Here is a 25,855-nt window from a genome sequence, read left to right on the forward strand (position 1 = left end):
GTAAAACGCAGACAACTAAGGTTTTCTCAGTTTATGTGCGCTGAGTTCAAACGTGCACAACTGAAAGGAAATGTGGAACATGTTGAGTCTCAGAGCTCAGTTGTTACTCATTTGAACCTGATAGTGCAAAAGAAACAATCTAACAAAGTCAGGTGCCAAGCGCATTGCCATCTAGGGGTGGAGTCTCATGTCATTCTGTGATTCTAAAGCTTTTCTTCTAAGAAAAACAACCTACAAATATCCAAGCCCAACACTAGATAGAGTATGCAGAGCATGTGTATCTACAGCACCGCGTGCTACAAATCTAAGCTTTGACTGTGCTCACCGTATGGCGTTACTGGGCTAACAATAGAACATCAGAAAGTTTGCCTTGTAAGTGTTGCAGAGTCTCCACCCACATAGGTATAGGTTGTGGAGACTCTGATGTAGGACATCACTCTAAGCCTGATTGGAGGACAAGGGCTCAAACAAGAGCATATTTAACTGGCCCAACCAAGAGCGTTAAGAATGCCTTGCCTGATCTGTCCTTAACTTCTTCAGAACCAGAGGCAGGAGATGTAGCAGTGGAAATGGGTACAGAATTCAGTCCTTCCATTCCAGCTGGAATGAGTATAACAAAAGCCTCGGAGGAAAATCCACAGGCAGTATTGACATACTGAGTTCTTGATGAAGGTGTATAGATCTAGCAAGGTGTATAGATCTAGCAAGAGCATGTCCAATTAATAGAAGAAACCCTTCAGGATGGAGATGCCACCTGTGGTCTGCCAGATGCCACCTGCTCAGTTCATATGCTCTGGCATTCAGAAACCAGGCTACATGGTTGATGACTAGCCAACTCCAGAAGCACAGATCTTACTGGCAGAGGATTCAGGACACCCCTCTACCGCTTGCTGCAGTGCCACATGGTGTTGCACTGTTTGTGATATTTTTTACCCCCTTCCTTTGATGGATAGCAAAGGCTTTCAATGACGGACAGATTGTCAGAAGCAGCAAACAAACTCATATGGAGCAGGCTCTCCACCGGAGACCAGAGGCTTCTGAACTCCAACTCTCCCAGATGGCTCCCCCAAACATTACAGCAATGAGTCTGTCCATACTGTGAGGGAGTTAAAGTGGCTTACCACATGTTAGGCTGGCACCTACCAGCCACATCTGCTGATCCAGCTCTGCCTTCCTCGAGAATTAAATGGAGTTGGAGAACCAGCCCTGATACTGGGTCCACTGGAATCAGAAAATGCACTGAAAGGCACGAATGTGCCACCTGGCATTTGGATCGAGGAGCATACAAGGAGGCCAAGACGTTTCAAAGCCGTTCTCACCAAAAGCCAGTTCTGATCCCGAAATATTTGGATCGTATACCAAATGTCTTGGACTTGCTGAGGTGGAGGAAAGGCCTTAAATACTACCAAGCCCATGATTGCCCCAATAAACAATCTTCAGCATGGGGCTCAGGTTGGACTTTGGCTCATTGATGATAAAAACCAATGATGTCAGTTGGTCATGACTAAGTACAGTGAGCCTGCGTTTAGCAGCGCCGTCAAGTTATGGGAATATGCATATCCTGTACTGCTAAAATGGGCAGTGACCACCACCACCTCACTTTCGTTAACACCATGGGGCAGAGGCTAAATAGGAGAATGATAGATTGAAATTGCTCAGGGCCTACCTTGAAACGCAGGTAATTCCTTTCACATTGCAGGAACGGCATATGGAAATAGTCATCCAGTGAATCCAAGGATGCTAGCCAATGCCCTACACCCAAAGCTGATCAGAAACAGAGTCAGCATTGTCAACCGACCGTATATTAAAAAGACATTAAACCATCCTAGTTCCAAAATCGGCCCGGGACCTCATATGTTCGGAGTAAGTAATACAAATAGAATCCTTCCTAATCGCAGAGTCTGGTGCCCTCTCAATGACCATTTTAGAGAAGAGAGGGTGAACCTCCTGCATCAGAACAGTGGAATGCCCCTCAAGAGGTATTCTGGTGTAGAATGTATGTGAAGTACGAAGGAAAGAAAGGGACCATCATAATGAAATGGTTACTTAACAGTAGTAGTTTTACAGCTTGAAGAATCTTCTGGATTCACATGCTGTACATTATTATGCCGTTTAGTGGTTGGGTCCAAAATCTTCTTGCTTGTCTGCTGTCCACCCCCCCCCCCCTTTATTTTTTATTTAGGGGGTCTGTAGCCATTTGGTGCTATGTCATTCGTCTTATGACGTCAGATGTGTGCCCCGAAAGCCAGTGTGAGGTGGCCATCTTTAGATTCGTATTCCCCCCCCTTTTTTTTAATGGACTACTCCGGTTCTTGCTGGCTTCCTTTCAGTTTTAGGTCCTTTTCTCGCCTCATTTCCTAGGGAGAAAGAGGGTTACATGAGAATCAAGAAAATTCTTCAAGCTACAACTACTCCTACTGGTAAGTAACCATTTCGTTTTACAGCATGAATCCTTTTCTGGATTTTCACTCTGGATTCTATGTACTGAGTTTCTAGAGGTTTTACAGGTCACTCTTGGAGATGGTATTAAAATGAGGTTGCGCTTGCGAACAGATGCTTCAGTGCTCTACTCCACTTGTGACTTCTTGTTTATTTGGATGTCCACAGAATAGTGTTTGTGAAGGTGCGGACTGATGACCATGTGGCTGCCTTACATATGCCGTTTATGGGCATGTTTGTTAGAAAGGCCAGAGTGGCTCCTTTCTTCCTTGTGGAGTGGTCTCTGTCACCAAGTGAACACCTGCTGGCTGGTAGCATAATTGGATTGTTTTAGTAATGAATGATACAATCGCTACTGGTGAGCCCCTGTTTGGGTTTACAAATGATACCAGGAGTTGGAATACCTTCTTGAACTCCTTTGTACTTTCTAGGTAGTACATCACACGTCTACACGCTATACACACGTCTGGTGTGTATAGTTTTCTATCAGCTTGTGATTTTGGTCATTAGAAGAATCCTGGCAGCTCTATTTCCTGGTTCACGTGGAAATGTGATATGATCTTTGGGAGAAAGTCCCATACTTGTGTATTTGTAAGTAAGGTTCTTCAGTGGTTTGTGCCTGCAGTTCAAACTCCCTGCACAGCAACATGCCTGCGATTAAGAAGGTGGTGTTTAGGTAGGAACAGTAGTTCTGTCTTATGTAGAGGTACAAACGATGCCTTCATAAGTTGCGTTAGTACCGGGTTGAGGTTCCACATTGGCGTCAAACTGGGTGGAGCTATTCTTTTTGGGAACCTTTTAATAACCAGTGCTGTAAAGAAGCTCCTTCCTATGTGGCCTTGTGTGATGGCTGCTATTGCTGCTAAGTGCAACTTTAAAGAGGCATGAGTCAGGCTATTGTCTAGCAGGTGGGTAAGGTGCCTGATCATTTTAGTGTCTTCAGTTTAGCTGAGGAGCAATCTCTTGTCTCTGCACCAAAGGACATATTGCTACCATTGTGCAGCATAGCATTTCTTTGTGCTCTGCTTTGCTCCCTTTAGAACTTCCACTGTATGTTTTTGAAAGTTTGGGTATCCAAACAATGTCCTCAGGAGCCAGACCACTAGACTTAGGATGTTTACTTGCAAGGGGTGGATCTTGCCTCCCTGCATGAAGAGAGGGTTGTGCTTTCCCAGCAGTCTTTCATTTCCCAGCGCCACTCAACCAGTTCTGAGAACCAAGTTTGGTTTTCCCCATTGTGCATCAATTAGGATCAGTGTCATTTGAGACTGATGCACTTGTTTATCTCTAAAGGAATAAGGGGGGGAAATTGGTGGAAACGTGTACACACATTTTCCTGACCTGTTTATCAACATACCCCTGGGAGAGGCAGTGTAGGTGGCTGGATGCACGCTCTTGGCGTTTTCAGTTTTCTAGTGTTGCAAACAGGTCAATGTCTGGTGTGCCCTAACGCCGGAAGACCACTTGGAGTATTATGTGGTTTAAATTCCATTTGTGTGATGCAGATGCTCATCTGTTTAGTCTGACTGCTTCTCTCATCTGCTTAATCTGTCTGCTTCTCCGTTCTCTTCACTCAGCAGGTGTTCTATTCCTCACTGGATGGCCCATGCAGATATCTTGGGGCAGTTTGGACACCACGTGATCTTGCCCCTCCTTGTTTGTTCAGATAGAACATCGTGGTTGTGTTGTCCCTTGTAGATATGCACTGTCTTCCCCTTCAATGGTGCCTGAAAGGTCTTTAAGGCCAGGACAACTGTCTTTAATGCCAGGAAACTGATATGTTGGATAGCTACTTTGCTCTCCATAGTTCTCAGACTCCTAGTTATCCCATGTGCATGCCTGCCCCAGCCCATGTGAGACGCATGCGTGATGATGATCACTGCTGGGCTGATTGTATGAAGGACCTGCCCACTGTTATGTTGTTCACATTTCAGCATGTCATCTCTTCCTGTATTACAACCATTATATCTTCCCAACTCCCCATCGCCTGTGACCATTGGCTCTGGCTAAACTCATGCAGTGGTTTAATGAGTACCCTTGCATGTGGGATAGTGGAATGCACAAGGCCAGTCATGATCATCCTCTTCCGAACAATACTCACTGTCAGAGATTGACTGTTCTGGTAGCATCAAGCCTGATCTGCGATTGCCTTAATCCTCTCAAGGGTAGGGAATCCTCTTTCCACCACTGTGTCGATGATCATGAAAACCTTTTCTCGCTCCAGTTTCGTGGAGGATTTTTGAAGGTTGATTGTGAAACCTTGTCTGCAGAGCCTGTCCTTGTATCCTCTTCGCACTGTGCGTGCCAACTTGCTTATATTAGCCAGTTGTCTAGTTACAGGTAGACACATATTCCCTACAGTCTAAATTGGACCAGCACTGCAGCTAGGCACTTTGTCGAGCTGGCTCCCTTGGAAGGTTGTCCCCTTCCTCTGGCTCTGCTCGAAAAGGGACTCGGGACATTAACTGCCATTGCTGCAGCTCTCCCTGGTGTAGAGCTGGCTGCAGAAAGGACAACTTGAAGTTGCGCCATGAAAGCTTCCACAGCATGCAGACCTCACTGGCATCATTCGTCAGTCACCTCCTTGATTGACCGCGAATAGCAATGCCCCAATGGTCATTGGTGTACCATTCTCTTTTTTTGTCGTATTGTGGTGTTCCCCTGAAGTTGATTTTTAAATACAGACACCCGTAGCCAGGCGTGTCTCCTCATAGATTTTCCTGTTACCAGTTATCACCTGCTGTGTCTGTGAAACATGTACAAAGGGTAATTAAAAACACACATACTTTCCACATTTCTTCGCCTTTTAATCATACAGTCTGGAGGACAGAATAAAGCATAGCTTTCCTACCTTCAGGTATTTATAATTCATAATAGAAATCCTCCAACTGCTATTTACCATCATTTGGAGAATACCCGTGCACCTCGTAGGTAGCAGCGCGCCCAGTTTTGCAGTAGAATAAGAAAAACCCTATGAAGAAGCATCTAACCCAGGGTTAACCCTGGTGGTTCAGGGTTACACAAAAAAAACTTCACCTTTTCTCTGTGTAGGAGGTTTAGCACACACTACAGATTAGGGCTCCAGTTTTATTGTCTTAGTTGTAGACGGGATCCTTCGAATAACACTTTTTTTGCTGATCCCCTGTGTTAACACCTTGCAGGACGCTGGCTCTCTAAAGGCTTCCGTACGTTGATCTCGGATGCGCAGACGCATGGGGATGTATTGGCTTTTGCACTGGGGTGGTAGGAGTGTTTCAAGGAGGAAACAGGCCTATACTTCTCTGTCCATCAACTGTTGGTTTTGCATTTGTCACCCCGAGTGGGATGGGTATGCTCAGACGTGAGTCCCATGCTCTCCACACCACTGGAGTCAAGCTATCCTGGCTGAAGACGGCTGATAGCCAGAAACCGGTCCTAGTATGCTTTATTCCGGTCCAGGAAAGACATGGCTTGGTAGTTTGGCTGGACTGTTCCCATGAGGCACCGGGTCAAGGCTGATTTGCATATGGCCATGTCCGAACTGGGGTGGTGTGGAGTGCAAAAAACGATGGATTTAGGCCCAGATCTCTGTACTGGGGTGAATGTATGACGTTGTTCTGCATTCTGTCCATCAACTGTTGGTTTTGCACTCTTCACCACAGCATTGAACATTGTGATGTAGTCGAGCGGCGATGGTCTGGAAGGATAGGAGTCGTTGGCTTCCTCAGGTGAGTCAGTGTCAAAGTCTTGCTATTGCTCATCCCTCGTTTCTCCCTGCGAGATCCCCTGGTCCTCTGTTTCCTCCTCATTGAGGAACTTCTCATGCCCCTCATCTTGCAATTCAGGGATTGGTGGAAGATCAAGCTCTCAGTGCTAGTTCCTCCCACCCTTTACCCCTGATGCTTTTGAGGAAATTTTCATCAAAGCTTCAAAATCTCTTTTCGCTTGATCACTGCCAAGTCAGCCTTGTGCCTTCTGTTCTTTAATTCAATTTCAATTGCCTGCTCTTCAGTGTGGAGAAGCTCCAACTCATTTTTCTTCGAGTCGGGTCCTTCCGCCGAGCATTCTCTGGCCCTCTCAAACTCTTGATCACCTTTCGATGCCTTATTTAAGTTTTCTCCAAGGGGCAACCGCCATCAGAGTCTCTTTCGGGAGCTGTGTTTTAAAAAAAAAAAAAAGTTTTGACCTCCCTTCAGCCGCAGAGGGTGTCGTCGTTGAGGTATTCTTGAGAAGACTTCAAGTCTGAAGTCTTTGGATCGGCCCCAGATTGTATTATAAAAGACACACAATTGATGGACCGAGTGCAGAACAAATCAAAAAATTCACCCCAAGTCAAAAGATCTGGGTTAAATCCATCATTCTTTTGCTCACCATGGCACCCCAGTTTAGCCCTGGCCATATGCAAATCAGTCTTGACCCGGTGCCTCATGGGAACAGTCCACCCGAGTGGGACGGGCATGCTCAGACATGGGTCCAACCTGGACTGGCATGGTGAGCAAAAAAACTATGGATTTAGGCATAGATCTCTGTACTGGGGTGAATGTATGACCTTGTTCTGCATTCTGTCCATCAATAGTTCTTATTCCAGATTGTGCTATGGCATCCACTGGTGTTTGAGTTTCCCCATACCTGGGTTTGTTAGCTGTTCGTGGATCTTTTCCACCTTGACATTGGAACATTCTGATTGAGCAACTTCTACCTTTGACGTTGTCCTTCATCTCAATCAACAGGTAGAGGTGCTCACTTTCTTTTGCGTCTGCATAGTTCTTTTGTATTCATGCTTCTCCCTCTGCCTTGCTCTGAGTTTTTGTTCGAAACACTGAATGCGCTTCACAGTTCTTTGTGTCAAATTCCTCCAACAGGCAGAGTTTGCATATCTTGTGCTTGTAATTTTGGGAAAAACTTTCGGTGGCACTTGCGGCAGAATCTATAAAAGCAAGGCTTTCTATTTTCCTAGGTTGCTCCCTCACCCCTTCCATGCATTCTCCAACCACATGGACGACGGCTTACGCAATCCAGTTCCTTTCTTCAGTGATCCTCGGTCACTTTCTGTGATTTCCGGTGCTCTATATTTCTTTTTTTTTTGTCTTTCCTTCGACGATCCGATGCATTATGTTTGGTGATCCCTTCAACGTCCGTAGAGCTTCAGCTATTGTTTTCAGACCCAAAGGCAGAAAAAAAAAATCTTGGAAGTGCGATCATTATCATGATGCCCATGAGCCCTCTTGCTAGATTTTGAAAGGCAGGATGGGGACAAATCTCACCTAAGCATACCCTTCTGCAAGCACACCATTGTAGACTGCCAGATGACAATTGAAGTAGGCACTTGCTGTCTTAAAAAATTAATTTAAGAGACTACTCTTTAGATGAATACTGATAAGATGTGCATGTGTGGCGCCTACAAAAATAGCTTTTAATTATGCTTTATTAAAAGTAAAGTCCACATTTGTAAAGCGCACAATCACCCGTAAGGGTCTCTAGGCGCTGGGGGGCCGTCGGGAAGATTAAGCGAGCTATTGCCCAGAGTCACATGGTGCTGGGCTGACCTGCCGCCGGAGCCGGGGATCGAACCGTGGTCCCCAGATTCCAGCGTCAGTCGCCCTGGCCGCGGCGCCACACCTCTTAAGAAAACTGCATATCTGTTGGGGCACTTCAACACTCTTCAAAGTAAAACGATGAGTAATGTTAATGCTTTGGTAGCGAGGTAGATGCTTTAAATTAACTCCCAAAAACAGCAATGCCCTTGATAGAGGTACATATGCTATTGTCTCAAGGTATGTGGTCTGTTTGTAAAATATATGCTTGCAGGAAGGATAGCTAAAGTGGCCAGTATTATTTAGTCAAGTCCTCCTAACAAGCCATGAGGAAGATTGAAGTGAAGTTTGTTTTTGCTCACTCGTGATACATACTTGTATTTACTTTTAAATGTAATTAACCAAGTATAGCTGCCTAAAAACAGAGTCAAGATTATTACTTTACCTTACAGCAATGTCATCATCCTCTCCTCCCCAACCCCAGTAGTTGTTAGGAAATCCATTCATCTTCATGTACTGTTCAGGTGTCAGTGCGGAGACACCTCCAAAGTAGGACTTGTACGGCAACCTGCAAATGATAAATTACAATAAATCTCAAATACCCTGAAGATATTTTTATGCAGCAGCCATGAGTGAACACTCCCAAAACACAATGGTAGTAGAAAAACAAATATGGGTGTACAAACTACACGAGAAAATAGAAAGACCCTTCTCACACAGTAATAGTAATACTTAAAATACACTTGTTTGAATACCTAGTTTAGGCACCCTAGGGCAATCAGAGTTTACTGGGCCCTAACTTTCACAGCCTGGTTAGTATATCAATAGTGTACGGCGGCCACTGTACAAAAGCAGCCCAAACTGCTTGCTGTACTCAGTTAGTTTAGCACTTGACTCAGTACAGCAAGGTAGCGTGAGCTAGAAACTCATAACATAGCTAAAAAACAATACATTAGTGTCCAGTCACTGGTTTACTTTTATGAATAAAACCAAAGTACGTTAATTCACAGAGAAGAAAACAAGTTACTTACCTGTAACTTTGGTTCCCCAGTATTGGTAACTTTCATAGATTCCAGTGCTTTGTATCATTCCCCGTCTTCGGAATGGGAGCCTCGGTAGTATCACAACCATAGAAACAAAAGAGAAAAATAGGCCTAGGCCTCATCTCATTTTGTATCCTATCACCCTCTTTTTGTAAAAGAGACCAAACTTTTGTCGGGACCAATCAGAGCAGCCTCACCCCATAGAACCTTCCTGAGAGAGCTCAGAGCCTCAGATTTTCGTAGCCGTTGTGCAAACCGCCACTATCCCTCGTCAAAAGACTGAGCTTTCCCAGGGGAGGAGGGTGGGCTCATGGGAATCTATGAAAGTTACCGATTCGATTTGAAAAATCTTTATTTCGATCACATGATCATAAAAGATGTACATTGCAAAATTAAAAACGCATTAAACAACATTAGTGATCAAAGTATTTAAAAAAGGTAACAAGAGAGATGTGCCACAATTCAAGTCTATCTCGAGTCTTCAAGTCTCCAAGTCTCTTTACACAACGGCTTCGGGCATACCACATTGAAGTTAAAAATTTGGATAAAGCAAAAACTAAAGTAGGAGATAGATCTATCTTTAGGACTCTGTAAGCGGGTAGAAAAGTTCTAAATCCCAAGTTCCTGAGCAGCGGGACTATCCAGTAATTCCTGCTCCTCTCGTAACCCCGGCAAAAGAAAACCACGTGAACGTCGTTCTCCTTAGGATGGGCACATGCCGGGCAACTTTCTGAGGAGGAGCGACAAGACCATGATGCTGTAAATGATGCCAGAGGAAGAGTTCCATATCTCCATTGGAGGAATAGTTTCCTAGTTAATGCCGGGGTCATGGCGTCTAAGACACTTTCTAGTTGATAGGAATCTTTAGTTTTTATGAACTGGTTGGATAATGATCCGTCCCGGGTGCCTTCGGTAGCTCTAAAGAGCATGTGTTCATAGTAAGCTCTCACGAGTGCCTTTTTCGGGATCTTAGTACTGGTGTTTAATGGGTCCAACCATAGATCCGGGAGTCCAATTGCCTCCAGAGTTCCCTTGATGTAAGTCAGCCACGGTATTCTTATGGCGTTGGGTAACTGTAGAAATTCCTGCAGCTCAGCTCTGTAATTTGAAAGGTCTGGGCTACTCCATAGACGCCACCAGAATGCCAAAGGCTTGAGGCCCAGCTCCTCCGTTATTGGCCGAAGGCCCATATCCAGTCTGAGAGGGAGTAATGGAGTACTCTGTGGAAGAGCAACAATCTGTCACAGGAATTTGTTCTCAATTGTTAATAGTTTGGATGATGGGATATGGCCCCACAGCTCGTCCCCGTATGTGACACCCCCCCGTGCCTGTGCTTTATAAATATGAATAATGGGGGTAAGTGGCCGGTAGGGAGATTTGTTTACTAGTCTCATTGTACCACCCACCAACTGTGCCAGTTTGATGTTTACTTTTGACTGGTGGGCCGACGACGTTAAATTTTCGTTGAGAGTGATCCCCAGATATTCAATTGTATGCACCCGTTCCAATTGAACTGTTCCCAGCTTGGGTGGTGCGCGGTTATGGGGCTTGGGGTTGAGAATCATGTATTTAGTTTTCTGTGGGTTAATTTCGAGTCCCCGCTCTGAACAGAACTGCATAAACCCATCCAGGATACGTTGAATGCCCATTGGGGATTTGGACAGCAGCAGGGTGTCGTCGGCAAACATAATTGCAGGCACCCTGCTGCCAGTCAGTTTTGGGGCATCAGTGTTGGGAATCCTGGTCAGGTGGGCAATTACCCCGTTCACGAAGAGGCAAAACAGGGTCGGTGCAAGCACACAACCCTGTCTTACCCCTCTGCGAACGGGGAACCTTTCGGTTAGATTGCCACCTCTGCCACACCTAACGCGGGCATAGTTGTTATGATGTAATCTCATCAGGATTGCCAAGATGTCTCCCGGGACATTCAACTCCTCCATAACTTTCCATAGTTTTACTCTAGGTACCAAATCAAAGGCGGCACGCAAGTCTACAAAGACAGTATACAAGGTACCGCCCTCAATTAATGCTGTCCTCCAATATACGAGGTTCAGCCTAAAAATTTGATCTATTGTAGAGACCCCCTGTCTGAATCCCGCCTGGTAGGGAGTCAGGATACCCTTCTCCTCTATCCAATCCTGTAGCCGGTCCAAAATCAGTCTTCCAAAAAGCTTTTGGGATATATCAATAAGACTGATTGGACGATAGTTGGCTGGGAGCAGAGGGGACCCCTTTTTGTAGATTGGAACCACCTCTGCTCCCAACCAAGTATCCGGCACCTCCATTCCCCCCAGGATAGCGTTAAATATCAATGTAAGGTATGGGGCCCATATCCCTGGTTCCTGCTTAAATAGGTCCCCGGGTACCCCATCAAGACCAGGGGCTTTCCCTGAGGACAACCCAGCTATGGCCACCCTCACCTCTTTTTCTGTGAAAGGTTCTCCAATTGGACCTGGGACTATCATACTGCTTGTTATATTCGGATATCCTTCCTCCATTGAATAGAGTGCCTGAAAGTGACTCTGCCATAGGCTGGGAGCTATATTAGGCTCTATTGCTGACGATAAGTCCTCTGTACCATTGGAGACTATTCGCCAGAATTTGCGCGAGTCTTTAATGGCTAGTGATCTTGAGAGGTTTTCCCAATATTCTTGATCCCACTCAGCCCTCGCATTCACCAGGAGTTTTCTATAGGACCTTCTCCTGGCTTGGATTTCCTCCCTGCTTTTGCGTCCCTTTATTGCGAGGAGCAATTTGGCCTTAGACTCCCTGCAGGTGTCATTATACCAGGTCGTCTTAGCTATAGGTCCTTTTTTTCCCCCTGCTTTTGAGAACAGATCTAGCTGTAGAATACTAATTAAATCTGCATGTGTCTGGGCCAGCTTTTCTCTAATTGCCACTCCTTCCACATCCCTCCCTAACTGAAAAGCCTTCTCTAAAAGCGGGATAATCCTTCCGTATAATTTAGGTAATTTATCACCGCTAGTAGCCAGTTTCTCCCACCTAACTTTTCTCCGGTTGTTTTCTAGTAGGAGTCCTGACTTATCTTTATACGGGCCAAGCATTGTATCTTCATTCCCCGGTAAGGAATAAGAGAGTTCCAGGGCATTGTGATCACTATCCCTTCTCTCAATAACTTTAAAATCAACTATTTGTGACCACATTGATAATTTGGCATGGATGTAATCCAGTCTCGATTCACTACCAGGTTTATTGTAGGTGCAAGTACTTGGTGTGTCTGATTTGCAACGCCCGTTAGAGTAAGGGCAGTTATCTGCAAGGCCAGAGGAGTCCAGGCTCTAGGAGGGGGCACCTCCATCGCAGGAACACACCAACGCGAATCTTCCTCAAGAGAGGGGCCATTGCGTAAGACTGGTAGTGGTTCATACTGTGAGTTTAGATCGTCTCCCACCAGGAAATGGAGTTCCCAAGGAATGCCATCTAGGAACGCAGAGAGTTCCTCTATGGTATTAGATTCTTTTGACATGGGTACCGGTCTAGAGTATATGTTGACGACCACCAATTTCGTGGAATTTGGCCACTCTAATAGGACGGCCAAAATGTCGTCGGAGTCTGTCTCCAAGCAGGTAGCCTGGCAACCTAGATCCGATGCTACCCATGTCGCGGGTCCTCCCGATGGCCTGCCTCTTCCCCCCCCCCCACTTAGCGGGTTTGGAGAAGACTGCGTATCCCTGAAATGAGAGTTCCTCACGCGCCCAGGTCTCCTGGAAGAGTAATATGTTTTTTGAACTGATAAAAGAACCCCACTCTTGACAATCAATTTTACTGGCTAATCCTGCGACGTTCCATGAAATCAGAGTCATGGGATGTAATTTGGTAGTAGATGGGCATTTAATGGAGGTGTTAAGACCGCTACTCTCCGAGGTAACCATCTGGATTGGGGGTGGATGGCTCAGAGCCAATCTTGTATCGGTATGAGTCACAATTGGGTCCACTAGAGTAGGCTCCAGAGCTAAATTCGATTTTAATTCATGTTGAGCCCTTGTATGAGGAGTTGGTTCCGGGAGCGTGCTATTCCCTATCCAATCGGATGCGAGCAGTTCACTCCCCTCAGTGTCAGAGCGTCAATCTACCATTTCCAGACTACTATATCTGTTATAGGTAGGAAAGTGGGCTGGGTAATGCATTCTGTGGGGCCCCGGAATTCCTCTCATAATTCCTCCCCCTCCGCCCCTCCTCCTGGTAATAGTCTCCCAACCTGCCTCCTCCCTGTACGGTAAAAAGTGGTCAATAGGTCTTCCCCTATGATGAAATGGAACACTTCTCTCCCTACGACAGCTTTCCCAGTCGTCCAGCAACTCTTGATGATGCCCCCATCTCTGATCCTCCGAGTTATATAAGCTTGAGGGATAAAAGAATGAAAGGGGAAGGGCTTGGATGTTACTGCCTTGGTCATCAGAAGCCCAGGCGCAAATGTAAGCAGCTGTGCCCGGCTCTCTGAAAGTGACCAGAACACAGTCTCCCCTAATTGATTTCCTAGAATATCCCACCCAGGGGACCCGTCTGACCATGGAAATGTCACTGGTTATACCTCTCGGGAGTGGTCTATATGTGGATAACCAGCTGATAACTTTGTTCCTAAGTGAAGATGTTGATTCGATTGCCATAGATTTTAATTCAGGAACCCCTACCAGGATCAGGGTATAGGGGGCAGCCTCTGGAGGAAGGTTGGCAGGTTTTGGTTTATGGATAGGGTGGGGTTTCTCTCCCATAAGTGTTGAATCACCCTTAGTATCAGTCAGGATAGGAGCAGAGTCCTTAGATGGGGGAATAGTAGTTGGGGTCTGAATTGATGTCAGCTGAGTTTTTAGAGGGGCATTATTGGTGTTGGAGTTGACCGGGGGTTGCAGTGTCTTATTTGAATTGGCTTGTGAGTTTTGGGAGTCAATAGTGGGTAGCTTGTTCTTTAGGACTGAAGTGGGTTCACTGCCCTTTTTACACTTTACATCCGGGCCCCCTTTTGCTCCTTTAGCTCCATTTAGATCAAGTTTCATCGAATCAGCTAGTTGTACTGTAGATTTTTCGATGTTAACTAACCTAGCTTCGATCTTGATCAAGCGAGCTTCAAGAGGGCTCAGTAGCGACCTAAGAAGGGTGCCAATATCCTCCAGTGTGATGTGATATCGCTGGAATTGTCCACTAGAGTGATGTTTGTAACCGGTGATGGTACCGTTTGACTGAACTATTGGGGAATTTGTAGTGCCCAACATCTCTAAGTTAATAACTGTAGTGCCTCCTTTCGCACCTTTTCCCCTCGATGATTTGGATTTTGGAGACTTTGCCCTAGTATCTTCTTTGTTTTGTCCCCCCCTCTTCTTTTTTTGTATTGCACCTTCCCTGACCCCCCTGTCTCTGTCAGAGCTAGACTCTTTGTCATTAGCTGCCGCTATATTGGGTTCAAGTGTTGGGGCAAGGATTCCTGATGAGTTTTGATGCGTTTGGGTGTTAGGGAGGGCCATTAAACTCATGTCCTCGAGGTCACTGGGAGCCTCGATTGTAAAATCGGGGTCAGTTATTAAAACAGTAGGTGGTTGAATTACTCCCGGATCACTCATTACACAGTTTGTAGGTTCGAGCCTCCCCTCCGGGGTTCTAGCTTGAGCCATTGGCCCCAATGAGGATCTCCTAACCCAGTCAATTTCCTGGGAAATTCTTCTCTCCAGAACCTCTATTTCCTCAATCAGGAGTGATCCGGCTTTGACAAAATAATTGTCAATGGTGCCCTTAGCGGCTCCGGCCGCAGCTAGAGAAGTTTTGCTTCTGGTTTCTCTAGTGCACATAGCTCCGTTGGTTAGGGGAACAAATATGGCAAAGAGGGGAGGGCCCGGACCGGACTCTCCCGTACTCGAATGGCCTCAAACGGCCCGCTCTTTGCCCGGTCTTCGCCCCGAGCTCCGCCCCGAGCTCCGTCCCGCGTCGCGGTGGAGAATGCGCCAGTAAAGTACGTGAAGGCTGGGGGCGTGGCCGCCGGGGGAAGAGGCACCAGCTGTGCAAAGTGGAGAATGCTGGTCCTCGCAGTCCCCCGGTAGGCTCCTAGCGCTGCATTCACTCCAAAGTCCTCAACCTGGGCTGCTACTCACTGGGAGCGAGTGTGGTATCCGCCGACTGCGGAGCCGCTCCAGCTCGAGCAGCCTCAGGGAGCAGGCAGAAAACAGTCGAGCAAGCACAATCCTCGTAGCAGCAGAGTTGGTCAATGAGCGGCACCCGCGGAGCGGGTGTCGCGAAAGGTAGAACAAGCTGGAACAGCCTCGAGATGCAGGCAGGATTCAGCCGATCGGGGACAATCCTCGTGGCAAAGAGATTTACTCAGTGAGTTACCAATACTGGGGAACCAAAGTTACAGCTAAGTAACTTGTTTTCTTGCCCCAGTATTGGAACTTTCATAGATTCCCATGCTTTGTATCAGAGTAGCTAGCAGTAAATCACAAAGACACATTTTGTAGATACATGGCATCACATAACCATATTAGCAATACTTATAGCATAGCAAAACAATAAACAAAATGTGCTCACCAGGATGGAGGGATTGTAGGGAAAGCTCACCTCTCAATGAAAAAGATTTCGCAGAACTGCTTGACCAACAGCCGCGTCGTCTCGTCCTGCAGACTCCAGGCAGTAGTGTTTCGTGAAGGTATGAGTACTACTCCACGTTGCTGCCCTGCATATGTCCTTAATGGCGACTCCAGAGAAGAGAGCCACAGACGATGCCACAGACCTTGTGGAATGTGCACGGACTTTCCTGTCCAGTGGCTTGCCCGCCTCCTGATGGCAGAATTGAATTGCACTGGAGATCCAGCGGGAAATGCCACTCTTTGCCAAAGGAAACCCCCTTCCGTGGTGCGCTGTAGGACACAAACAACTGGGATGATTTCCGAAAGGGTCGTGTGCGCTCTAAGTAGAATTTCAAGCATCTCTGAACGTCCAAAGAATGTAATGTGCGTTCCGCAGGCGTAGAAGGGCGCGGAAAGAAAGACTTTAAAATCAAAGGTTCATTCAAGTGGAATTCAGACGGCACCTTCGGAATAAACTTCGGATTGGTGCGAAGAATAAGAAAATCCTTTTTGAATTGAAGGAATGGATGCACTATGGAGAGGGCTTGAAGCTCACTAACTCTTCTCGCTGATGACAGAGCTAAGAGGAGGGCAAGTTTCCAAGACAGGAACTTCAAGTCCGCCTTGTGCACAGGCTCAAACGGAGCTTTCATGAGTTGAGCCAGGACAAGATTGAGCTGCCAAACTGGTGGAGGAGGTCGAACTGGAGAATACATCCGGAACAAGCCTTTTAAGAATTGTTTAACAATCCTAGAGGACCATAAGGAAGGGCCTGAAGAACTTCGCCGAAACCTTGATATGGCTGTAAGATGTACCTTCACAGACGAATGCGCCAACCCAGACTTAGCCAATGATAGTATATATGGCAATAGTTGATGAGGCAGCGACTTGTAAGGATGGAGACCTTGTCTTTGATACCATAGGCAGAACCTCTTCCATTTTGCCTTGTAAGTTTTATTAGTGCTCGAGCCTGTGACAAAACTTCTCTACATTCCTGGGAGAGATTCAGATGACGGAACTCTCTGTGTTCAGGAGCCACGCTGTCAAGTGTAGCGATTTCGGATCCGGATGGTAAACCTGTCCCCGATTCCTGGACAACAGGGACGGAAGTGGTTGTAAGCGAATTGGAGGAGCCTGGGAGAGCCGCAGGAGTTCTGTGTACGAAAATTGGCGAGGCCAGGCTGGTGCAATGAGAATCATCTTGCATGGTTCCGCCTTCATTTTCCTGAGTACTCGAGGAATGAGGGGAATTGGAGGAAAAGCGTAAAAGAATACGCTGTACCAGGCCATCGAAAGGGCGTTCCCCAGGGATCCCTGATGGTGAACCTTGTTTGCGTAAAACCATCATTTAGCGTTCACTGGAGAGGCAAAAAGGTCGATGGTTGGTGTCCCCCAAACCTAGAACACACTCTCCAGAATGGACTGATTCAATTCCCATTCGTGAGTCACCTCTGTCTGGCGACTCAGGGCATCCGCCTTGACATTGAGCGAGCCTGCCAGGTGTTCGGCTCTCAGACTGATGCTGTGAAGAAATGCATAATCCCAGATCCTCTGAGCTTCTGTGGATAGAGTTTGCGACCTCGCTCCCCCTTGCTTGTTGACGTAGTGCATGGCCGTCGTATTGTCCGTCCGTACCAGCACTGTATGGTTGCGAACTCTGGGAAGGAAAGCCTGCAAGGCCAACCGAATGGCAGTCAGCTCCAAAAAATTGATATGGCACCGGCGTTGCTCTGGACTCCAGTGCCCGCTGACTTGAAGCTCTCGGAGCACTGCTCCCCAGCCTTCCAAAGAGGCATCCATGGTCATGATCAGGGGGGATGGTGAAATTCTGAACGTCAGACCTTGTGCGATATTGTCTTGTACTAGCCACCATTCGCATGCCCTTCTCATTGCTGATGTCACCAACACCTTGTCGTTGAATGATCCCTCTGCTTGGCACCATTGTTTGTCTAGTTCTTCCTGCAGAGGAAGCATTTGCAGCCTGCAATGCGGTATTAATGGTATGCAGGAGGACATCGACCCGAGAAGGGACTTGTATTGACGGACTGAAAGGCATTTCTTGTGGAACACCTGACGAGCTGATACGCTCAACTTTTGTTGACGCTCCTCCGAAGGACGAGCCGTGCATTGCTTTGTGTCCAAAATGGCCCCCAGGAATCTTGTGGATCTGGAGGGTTGCAGAACTGACTTGTGTTTGTTTAGCTGAAGGCCCAGGTGACTGAACAACAGGATGCAAGTTGAAACGGCTTGAGAAGTTTTCTTGAAAGATGGAGCCTTGACGAGCCAGTCGTCCAAGTAAGGGAAAACTTCCAGGGATTGTTTTCGTAGGAAAGCCGCAACTGGTGCTAACACTTCGGTGAATACCCGTGGTGCAGACCGAAGGCCAAACGGAAGCACCTTGAATTGGAAATGGCCCACTGTGAAGCGCAGATATTGTCTGTGAGCTGGGTGTATCGGAATATGGTAATACGCATCTTCTAAATCTAGAGACGCCAAATAGTCGCCTGGGTTCAAAAGAGGAAGAATTTCTTGGAGAGTGACCATCCAGAAAGAGAGTTTGATGAGATGAGTGTTGAGCTCTCGTAGGTCTAGTATGGGGCGCCAAGTCTCTGCCGTCTTTCGCACCAGGAAGAACCTGGAATAAAAACCTCTGCCCCTCTGAGAGAGAGGTACCGGTTCTATTGCCCCCTTGAGAATCAATTGATGGGCTTCGAGATGGAGCAGTCCCAGATGTTTTGTGCGGGTGGCGCCCGGAGCTCTTGTTGGAGGAAGATCTTGGAATTCCAACGTATGGCCACTCTACAATATTCAGGACCCACTGGTCCGATGTTATAGACTTCCAGCTGTTCAGACAAAATGATATCCTGCCCCCCACTGATGTGACTGGGAGGGAAGGAACAGTAGGTAGAGCCAGAGGCCGCTATTGCCGCTTGGCGTTGTCACGTCCCTGACGGTTCTGACGGCCTCGCGGAGGTTGGCGAGAGTAAGACGCCGATTGTCCCTGCCGTTGATTTGAGTATTGGGTCTTATAAAACTGCGAAGATTGCGAGGAATATCTCTGTTGGGTGTTGCCTCTATACGAAGAGAAACCTCTGCCACGAGCGCCTTTAAATGGGACCTTACGGTGGTTGAGTGATCCCAAGGACTTCGCCGTGTCTGTATCCTTTTATATATTTTGCAGGGCATCATCAACATGCTTACCGAAAAGCATCTCTCCATCAAATGGGAGATCCAGGATCTTATTTTGGACCTCCTGACGAAACCAGGTGGCTCTCAACCAGCCCTGGCGACGTAGCACCGCTGACCCTGCTAAGGCCCGAAAAGTCGTGGAAGCTATATCCATAGCACAGTCGATAACTTCAGAGGAGGATTTCTCTACCTCCATCAGCACTCTCTTGGCCTCATCCCTTGTGGAGTCTGGTAGTTGTTCCACAAACGGTTCCATGTCACACCACATCTGGCGATCGTATCTGCCTAGAATGGCGAGAGCATTTGCTGCTCTAACAAGCAAGCTGGCCATGGAAGAAAACCTCTTCCCCACGTTATCCAGACGCCTACCGTCCTTGTCCGGAGGCGTAGTCAAAGGCGTAGTCAAAGGTGTTGACGGGTTTTTGGACTTGCTTTGGGCGGCCTGTGAGATCACCGAATCAGGCTTCGGCTGTCCAAGAAGACAAGCTGGACTGCCTTCTGGGGCCTTATACTTCTTTTCCACTCTGGGGAGAACCGGAATAACAGTGGCTGGATTTTGCATGATCTTCATACCTTCCTCCCACACATGTTCAATTATGGGAATGGACTTGACAGATCTTCTGTATTGTTCCTTGAAGTCATAGAGGAAACATTCAGACTCTTCTCTCGTAATCGGCAGTCCAAACCTCTTTGACGCTCTCTCCATCGGGTTATGGAACCCCCTATATCAACTGGAGGGGAGATAGAAGTATCACGACCAGTGGCGTCTGGATCTTGTAGCCCACTGTCACCCTGATCCAAGTCTGGGTCTTGCAATGGATCAGTCAAGGGATCCACCTGTACAGCCTCATCGTTGGAAGAGGTATCCTGCTGGACAGTATTGGCTGGTTCGGGATCCAGTGTCCGGGAACGGACCATAGGTATCACCGGTGGTGGCGTGAGGGGCCCCACTGGCAAAGGAGGCAGACTGATAACTGGCTGTGCTTGTGACAACAACTGAGGTGAAGGTTGCGCAGACTGCATTGAAGGTTCCGAAGGAAACCTGTTACGATAGTCCTGCAGCATCATCTGTAGATCAGAGATGAGAGGCGGGCATGGCCACCATGTCCTGCCCTAAACCAGGCGGATGTCGCTCTTGTGGAACATAGCGATGCAACTGTTGTCCACCTGTATGCTCGTAATATTCCTCCGTGTCCGTCTCCTGCAACTTCACATTCAAGTCTGAGGGACTGTAGGCATCCCCATAATGGCCACTCTCATCCTCATCATCCTCCGACTCATCATCCAGAAGCATGGTCGGCGGATGCGACGAAACTCGTTGCGGAGACGTCACTTCCCGTGTAATTTTCATCTTCTGCAGTGGAGAATGCATTTTTTGACCCATCGACGGTCTCGTCGACTGAGCCGTCGTCGACGGTGCAGCAGTCGTAGACGGTATTGTCGATGGAATAGTCGACGGTACAGCGGCCTTCGTCGACGAAATCTTGGTCGTCGACGGAATGATCGTTGACGGTTTCGTAGACGAACTCGTCGTCATCACCATCAGCGTCGAAGTTGTCGTCGTCAACGTACTTTTTGTCGTCGACTAGGCCGTCGACAGCACCTTACCGGAGCTCAACGTCGTCGACGTGGAAGAAGCTATCGTCGACGAACCGGGAACCTTGAATGACGACGAAGTCGTCGACGTGGAGATCGCTATCGACGACGAGCCCGTCGACGGATCCAAGGAAACAGCGGGAAGTTTCACAGAAGCAATCGTCGTCGACGTACCTGATGTTTTCGTCGTCGACGGACGCTGTTTTTTCTCCGGCCCGGTTCCTGGAGTGACAGAAGAGTATATTGTTTGTTTATTCTGATCTTCTACCCAGATCCCAACGTGGTTTATGGGTCATACTCCTGTCGTATTTTACTACACGAGTATTAGGCACAAGGACGGTCTCAACGCCATAAAACATTTTCTAGGAAACAGGCCGATTTCATTATGGTCGCACACACAAATGCTCATTTCTATGACTGAAACTTGTTTAGAAAATAACTTTTTTCTCTTTAATGGGAAACTCGCATCAAATCTGTGGAACTGCGATGGGCAGCTGCTTCGCCCCCAGCTATGCTAATTTGCATATGGGCTGGCGGGAGGAGCAGGTGGTCCGGAAGCGGTATTGTGAAATATGGCAAAATAACATTCTTCACTAGAGTCGTTTTATAGAGGACTTATTCATTGTACGCAGGGGTGCCATTGAAACAGCTCAGCAATTTATAAAGGATCTTAAAGTAAATGACCTCAATTTGAAATTCACCACTAGAAACAAATCTTTATCGGAAACCTACAGCAGGAAGTACGTTGCTTCACGCAACTAGCTTCCATCCTAACAATTTAGTGAGAAGTATACCGTATGGTGACTGCCTACGCACTATAAGAAACTGTAGTTAGCCAGAAGTCTTTGAGAGAGAACTATCAACTTTACAAGCACATTTTAGATCCACAGGCTATGATGATGGATGTATACAATCGGCAATCCACAAAGTCAGAAAAAAACAACAGAGGAAATATTGTTTAAACAGAATCCAACTGAACATGTTAAAGCAGGCGAGACCCCCCCACAAATGAGTGTAGAAGGATAACATATCACAACAAGCATGGGCAGGTTAGAAAGATCTTAACCAAAGATTGGCACATCATTTGAAAGGACCCTATTTTGGGAAAACTAGTGCCAAGGAGACCTTTAGTTACATTTCGTAAGGCTAAATAATTCAAACAGATGTGGGTTAGTAACATGGTGCACAATTCCAACATGGTAAAACCCAAAGCTACAAGCTGCAACAGAAGGAAGGCTTCCTTAAATGTATGAAATGCAAGGCATGTAGGCATGGTAAGAACACAAGCACATACACCCCAGGGTTATCTCAAAATCAAAAAAAAATAAAGGGATACTATGATTGTAAGACCGATTATGCGACATATGTGCTTGAATGCCCATGCAAACTTAAGTATGTGGGGAGTACTATTCTGACTGTTCATAAAAGAGTGCTACAGCACCTCAGAGCAATTAAAAATGGTGACAAGACATATCCAATAGCGTGCCATATTTAGAAATTCCACAATAAGAACGAAGAAGGCTTGTCATGTTTTGTCATTGATTCTATCCCTCCTTTGATACGAGGAGGAGCTAGAAGAAATTGAGAACATTGGAATCGTGCTTTATTGTAGAATTAGATACACGAGTTCCGAATGGATTAAATATGGAGGATTTATATACACATCTTTATTAACCTCCCCAAAAAATTGATGAAAAGCCAAAACTGTATGAAGTAAGAAACTCCTTTTGATTCTCTGTTTTAATTAATTTAGTTTTTTTCAACACTTGTACTTTTGTTTACACGTATTTTGGCACAATGTATAATTGTTGAGAACCATGGTTTTGCATTTGGGTTTGCCCACTTGGGCATGACATAAAATATATTGTCAGATGAACAGTTTCTTATTTCAGTCTCAGTTTAATATGTGGACTTTAGCCCACTGGGGCAATACACTAATTATGGTAAATTATGTCAAGGAGATGTGACAAATTTAAATGAAGACAATCACTTGTGCGATTCAAATAAGGGAGCGTGTGAATGTTAATTGAATTGTAGAAGAATTATATTTTCTCTTAACATAATTAAGTAGTGCGGAGTGTAGATACAAACTCTTAAGTAACACACAATGCAGAAACTAAGGATTTGTCAAAGATGAAATTGTCAACGACAGAAAGTTATAGCGTTTATCATGTTTATTTTTGTAATTTGTTGACCGCAAAATAAATTGTAATAGTGTAGCAAAAAACAAGAAAGTGAACATTGGTTTTGATGAATGTATCTGCAAAACTACGAGTATTTTTACTACAGCAAGGTGTCTGTGTTTATCACGTGATATGTCACATGCACAAAATTTTAAAATGGTTGGTTTTCGCATTAACGGTGGTGGTGAACAAGCCTGCTGGTTCAGGCGAAACGCCTCCAATCAGCCGACAAATAAAACCTGTTATTTGTCACAACATGGTGTTGTCAATTCTTTTTTGAAGAGGAGTGTTTGGATATATGTAGGTATATGCATATAATTTGTAATTGCTCTGGGGTACCAGCACGTGGGCAGGACTATTTAGCGCTTAGGACTATTGAGGAGTATACCCTGGAAGAGAACTTTGTGCAACGCCGAGGACAGTTTGATAGGAGTCTGCTGCATCACCCTAAGGACACTGTCTACCAGCAAGCTGAAGAGAGACAGGCAATCCTGAAGAAGGCCTAGGCCCTGGTGGCTCCTAAGTCGATGGCGGATCGGTCTCTAGAAGATGTCATCCCAAAGGAAAGGTAGTGAAGGCTGCTCAGTGAAGGAGAAAAAAAATAATTAGCATGTAGTTGATGCCCATGTGCATTGCCAGGAAAGGAAGGAGTCAATCGATATCTTGTGACTCCAAAAACATCTGAAGAAAGTCCACATTTGTAAAGCGCACAATCACCCGTAAGGGTCTCTAGGCGCTGGGGGGCCGTCGGGAAGATTAAGCGAGCTATTGCCCAGAGTCACATGGTGCTGGGCTAACCTGCCGCCGGAGCCGGGGATCGAACCGTGGTCCCCAGCTTCCAGCGTCAGTCGCCCTGGCCGCGGCGCCACACCTCTCCAAACAAATTACGAACTTCTGCACCCAACGTTAGGTGGCCGAAGTATGTAGAGCATGTGCATCTACCGCAGCACATGTTACAAACAGCTATTTACCGGAAATTGCAGTATTCCAACATAGTTATCTTTCATAGATGAACATGCTTTAATCCTTTTCAGCTGCTGAGCTGGGGAATCCCATGGTAATTCTTAAATAGCAGAGGAAAACTAAACAGAGCCTTTAGGATAAACATTCACTTTTAAAGCACAACAACTTAATTTAAAAGTTCAGCAAATGGCGTGACAGAAAAATGGACATCACCCTCTCCAGAGACCACCATACATAAGATTTTGTAGCACAAGTGTTAATAGATGTTGCTTGAAAGGGAGCCTTTGTCAGGGAGGAATGTGGGTTGCATGTTAATCTAGAAGATATACCAACACTGGAAAACTATAGCTTTAGGTAAGCAACTTGTGTTCTATTGTCCAAAAACAGGCACTTTGTATTATTTGCCTACTACATCATCACCACAGAAATACATAAGAAACTGCAGAACAGAAATCGAAAAATCACAATCTGGGCAGTTTAAAAAAAAAATTTAAAGAGGCCCAAACAGTGTGAAACTGTTCCCAGGGTCCTCTGTGGCTGAGTGGTTAAGGGAGATGATGTAACTGGCTAGAGTGAAGCAATGTACGTACTGCAGATCTTAAAAGGGGCAGTGTACCTTTGCACAACACTATGCAAAAAAAAAAAAAAAAAAGGCTGGCTGCATAATTTTTGTATTTGTCAGTGCTCTGGGATGCAGCTGAACCCACAGTAATTAATTAGTCCGCAGGTTATTATACATTGAGGATCCCGTCACTGAGAACAAAGCTTCTTGTCACATTGTTTAAAACAACTAACGAGTTAACTGCACAAACTTACAGAAGATGTGTTCTCTATAAAATTATTATCAAAAGCTCCCAAAATTCTCGCTCAGTTTCACCAGCTTGGAGATCATCTTATGAGAGATCAGACTTTTTTTTTGCTAACTGTTCTTGAAATGGGATGAAACTGTGCAGGATAAACCGGAGTAGTCATTAAAATATTTTACATTTAGATAAATAAATAGAAAACAATTTACTTGTATAAAAATTTGTCCATGGCAATAGAAGCATGCTTGGGAAACTTATCGCATGTGTAGATATTGCGGTCATCCTCTGGAATAAGGTCTACGTCATGGAAGAACATACAATCCCAGTCTTCCTCCTTCATTGCTTCTTTGAAGCCCACGTTCAGCAACTTTGCTCTATTGAATGTGTAATTCCCAGCCTGTGGAGTGGAGCAGATTTCGAAAGAAAAAAAAGGTCACATAGTCTCAGAAAGTTGGAGTTTAAAGCAGTATTTTTATGCACAGCTAAATACAACACGGATCAAAGTTTTAAATGTATTCTTTACAGAACTAATTTACACATGAGTTATGAAAACACCAAGTAAAATGAAAATTAAGTTCCCAGGGTCAATACAATATAATCATACTTATTAGTCGAAATATTCACAAAAACACTCGACCTAAATGTGTACAGCAGACACTATAGAACACATTCAAATATTAGCTGTATCCACTGTACGTAAGCTTTAAACACATCAGGTAATATTTGTAAGGAAGGGATGTGTGTTCATCCAGATTTCTGTTCGGCCTACTCATCCAATATCTCAAACTCCAAAGCCAGCACTTTGAATTCTATGTCAGGACTGGAGGCGAGGATTATACCTTCTCTCTTTGCTTTATTTGAATAGCAAAACAAACAAGATGATGGACGGAATGTTGCACAATGGCAAAACATTCACCCCCAGTCATAGATCTGTTTAATCCATCGTTATTTTGCTCACCAAGCCACCCCAGTTCAGACATGGCCATATACCAATCAGTCTTGACCCTGTGCGTCATGGGAACAATCCAGACCGAACTGCTAAGCCATGTCTTCCCTGGACCGGAATCAAGCATCCTAGGACCAGTTTCTGGCTATCAACCGTCTTCAGCCAGGATAGCTTGACTCCAGTGGCGTTGTGAGCAAGGGACCCACATCTGGGCATACCCTTCCCACATAGGGTGAACAGCAAAACAAACAAGATGATGGACGGAATGTTGCACAATGGCAAAACATTCACACCCTGTCACAGATCTGGGTTTAATCCATCGTTATTTTGCTCACCAAGCCACCCCAGTTCAGACATGGCACATTAAATATTTAACAAAGACTACATTTCCCAGGAAAAACACATAGTAACATCCAATCAAGTCAGGATAACAGTGTCCAATCAGGGGCCTCCTAGCCCAACATAGTCCTTTGTTAGTGTCCCTTCGTCCTCTTTCTTCGCTGATACGCAGCCAGATAAGTACCCTTCAGACTTTGTTCTCTTTTTGGTGTTATTTTTCACTGTTAATGTACTCGATTTTATAATGTATTGGCTACGATTGTGTT

The 25,855-nt window shown here is 45.8% G+C and overlaps 1 protein-coding gene across 7 annotated transcripts in view; it reads right to left on the reverse strand.

The window, feature by feature from the left end:
- LOC144770635 (beta-1,4-galactosyltransferase 3-like) overlaps positions 1–25,855 on the reverse strand; it is a 182,243-nt gene that overhangs the window by 99,884 nt on the left and 56,504 nt on the right. For all 7 annotated transcript variants that reach the window (XM_078655326.1, XM_078655325.1, XM_078655328.1 and 4 more), the window contains exons 4-5: positions 24,514–24,701; positions 8,398–8,520 (exon numbers count right to left, since the gene is read on the reverse strand). In XM_078655326.1, coding sequence (XP_078511452.1) covers positions 8,398–8,520; positions 24,514–24,701 — 311 coding nt within the window. The remainder of the gene's footprint in view (positions 1–8,397; positions 8,521–24,513; positions 24,702–25,855) is intronic.

This window comes from Lissotriton helveticus, chromosome 7, assembly GCF_964261635.1.
Source record: "Lissotriton helveticus chromosome 7, aLisHel1.1, whole genome shotgun sequence".
NCBI classification, from domain to species: Eukaryota; Metazoa; Chordata; class Amphibia; order Caudata; family Salamandridae; genus Lissotriton; species Lissotriton helveticus.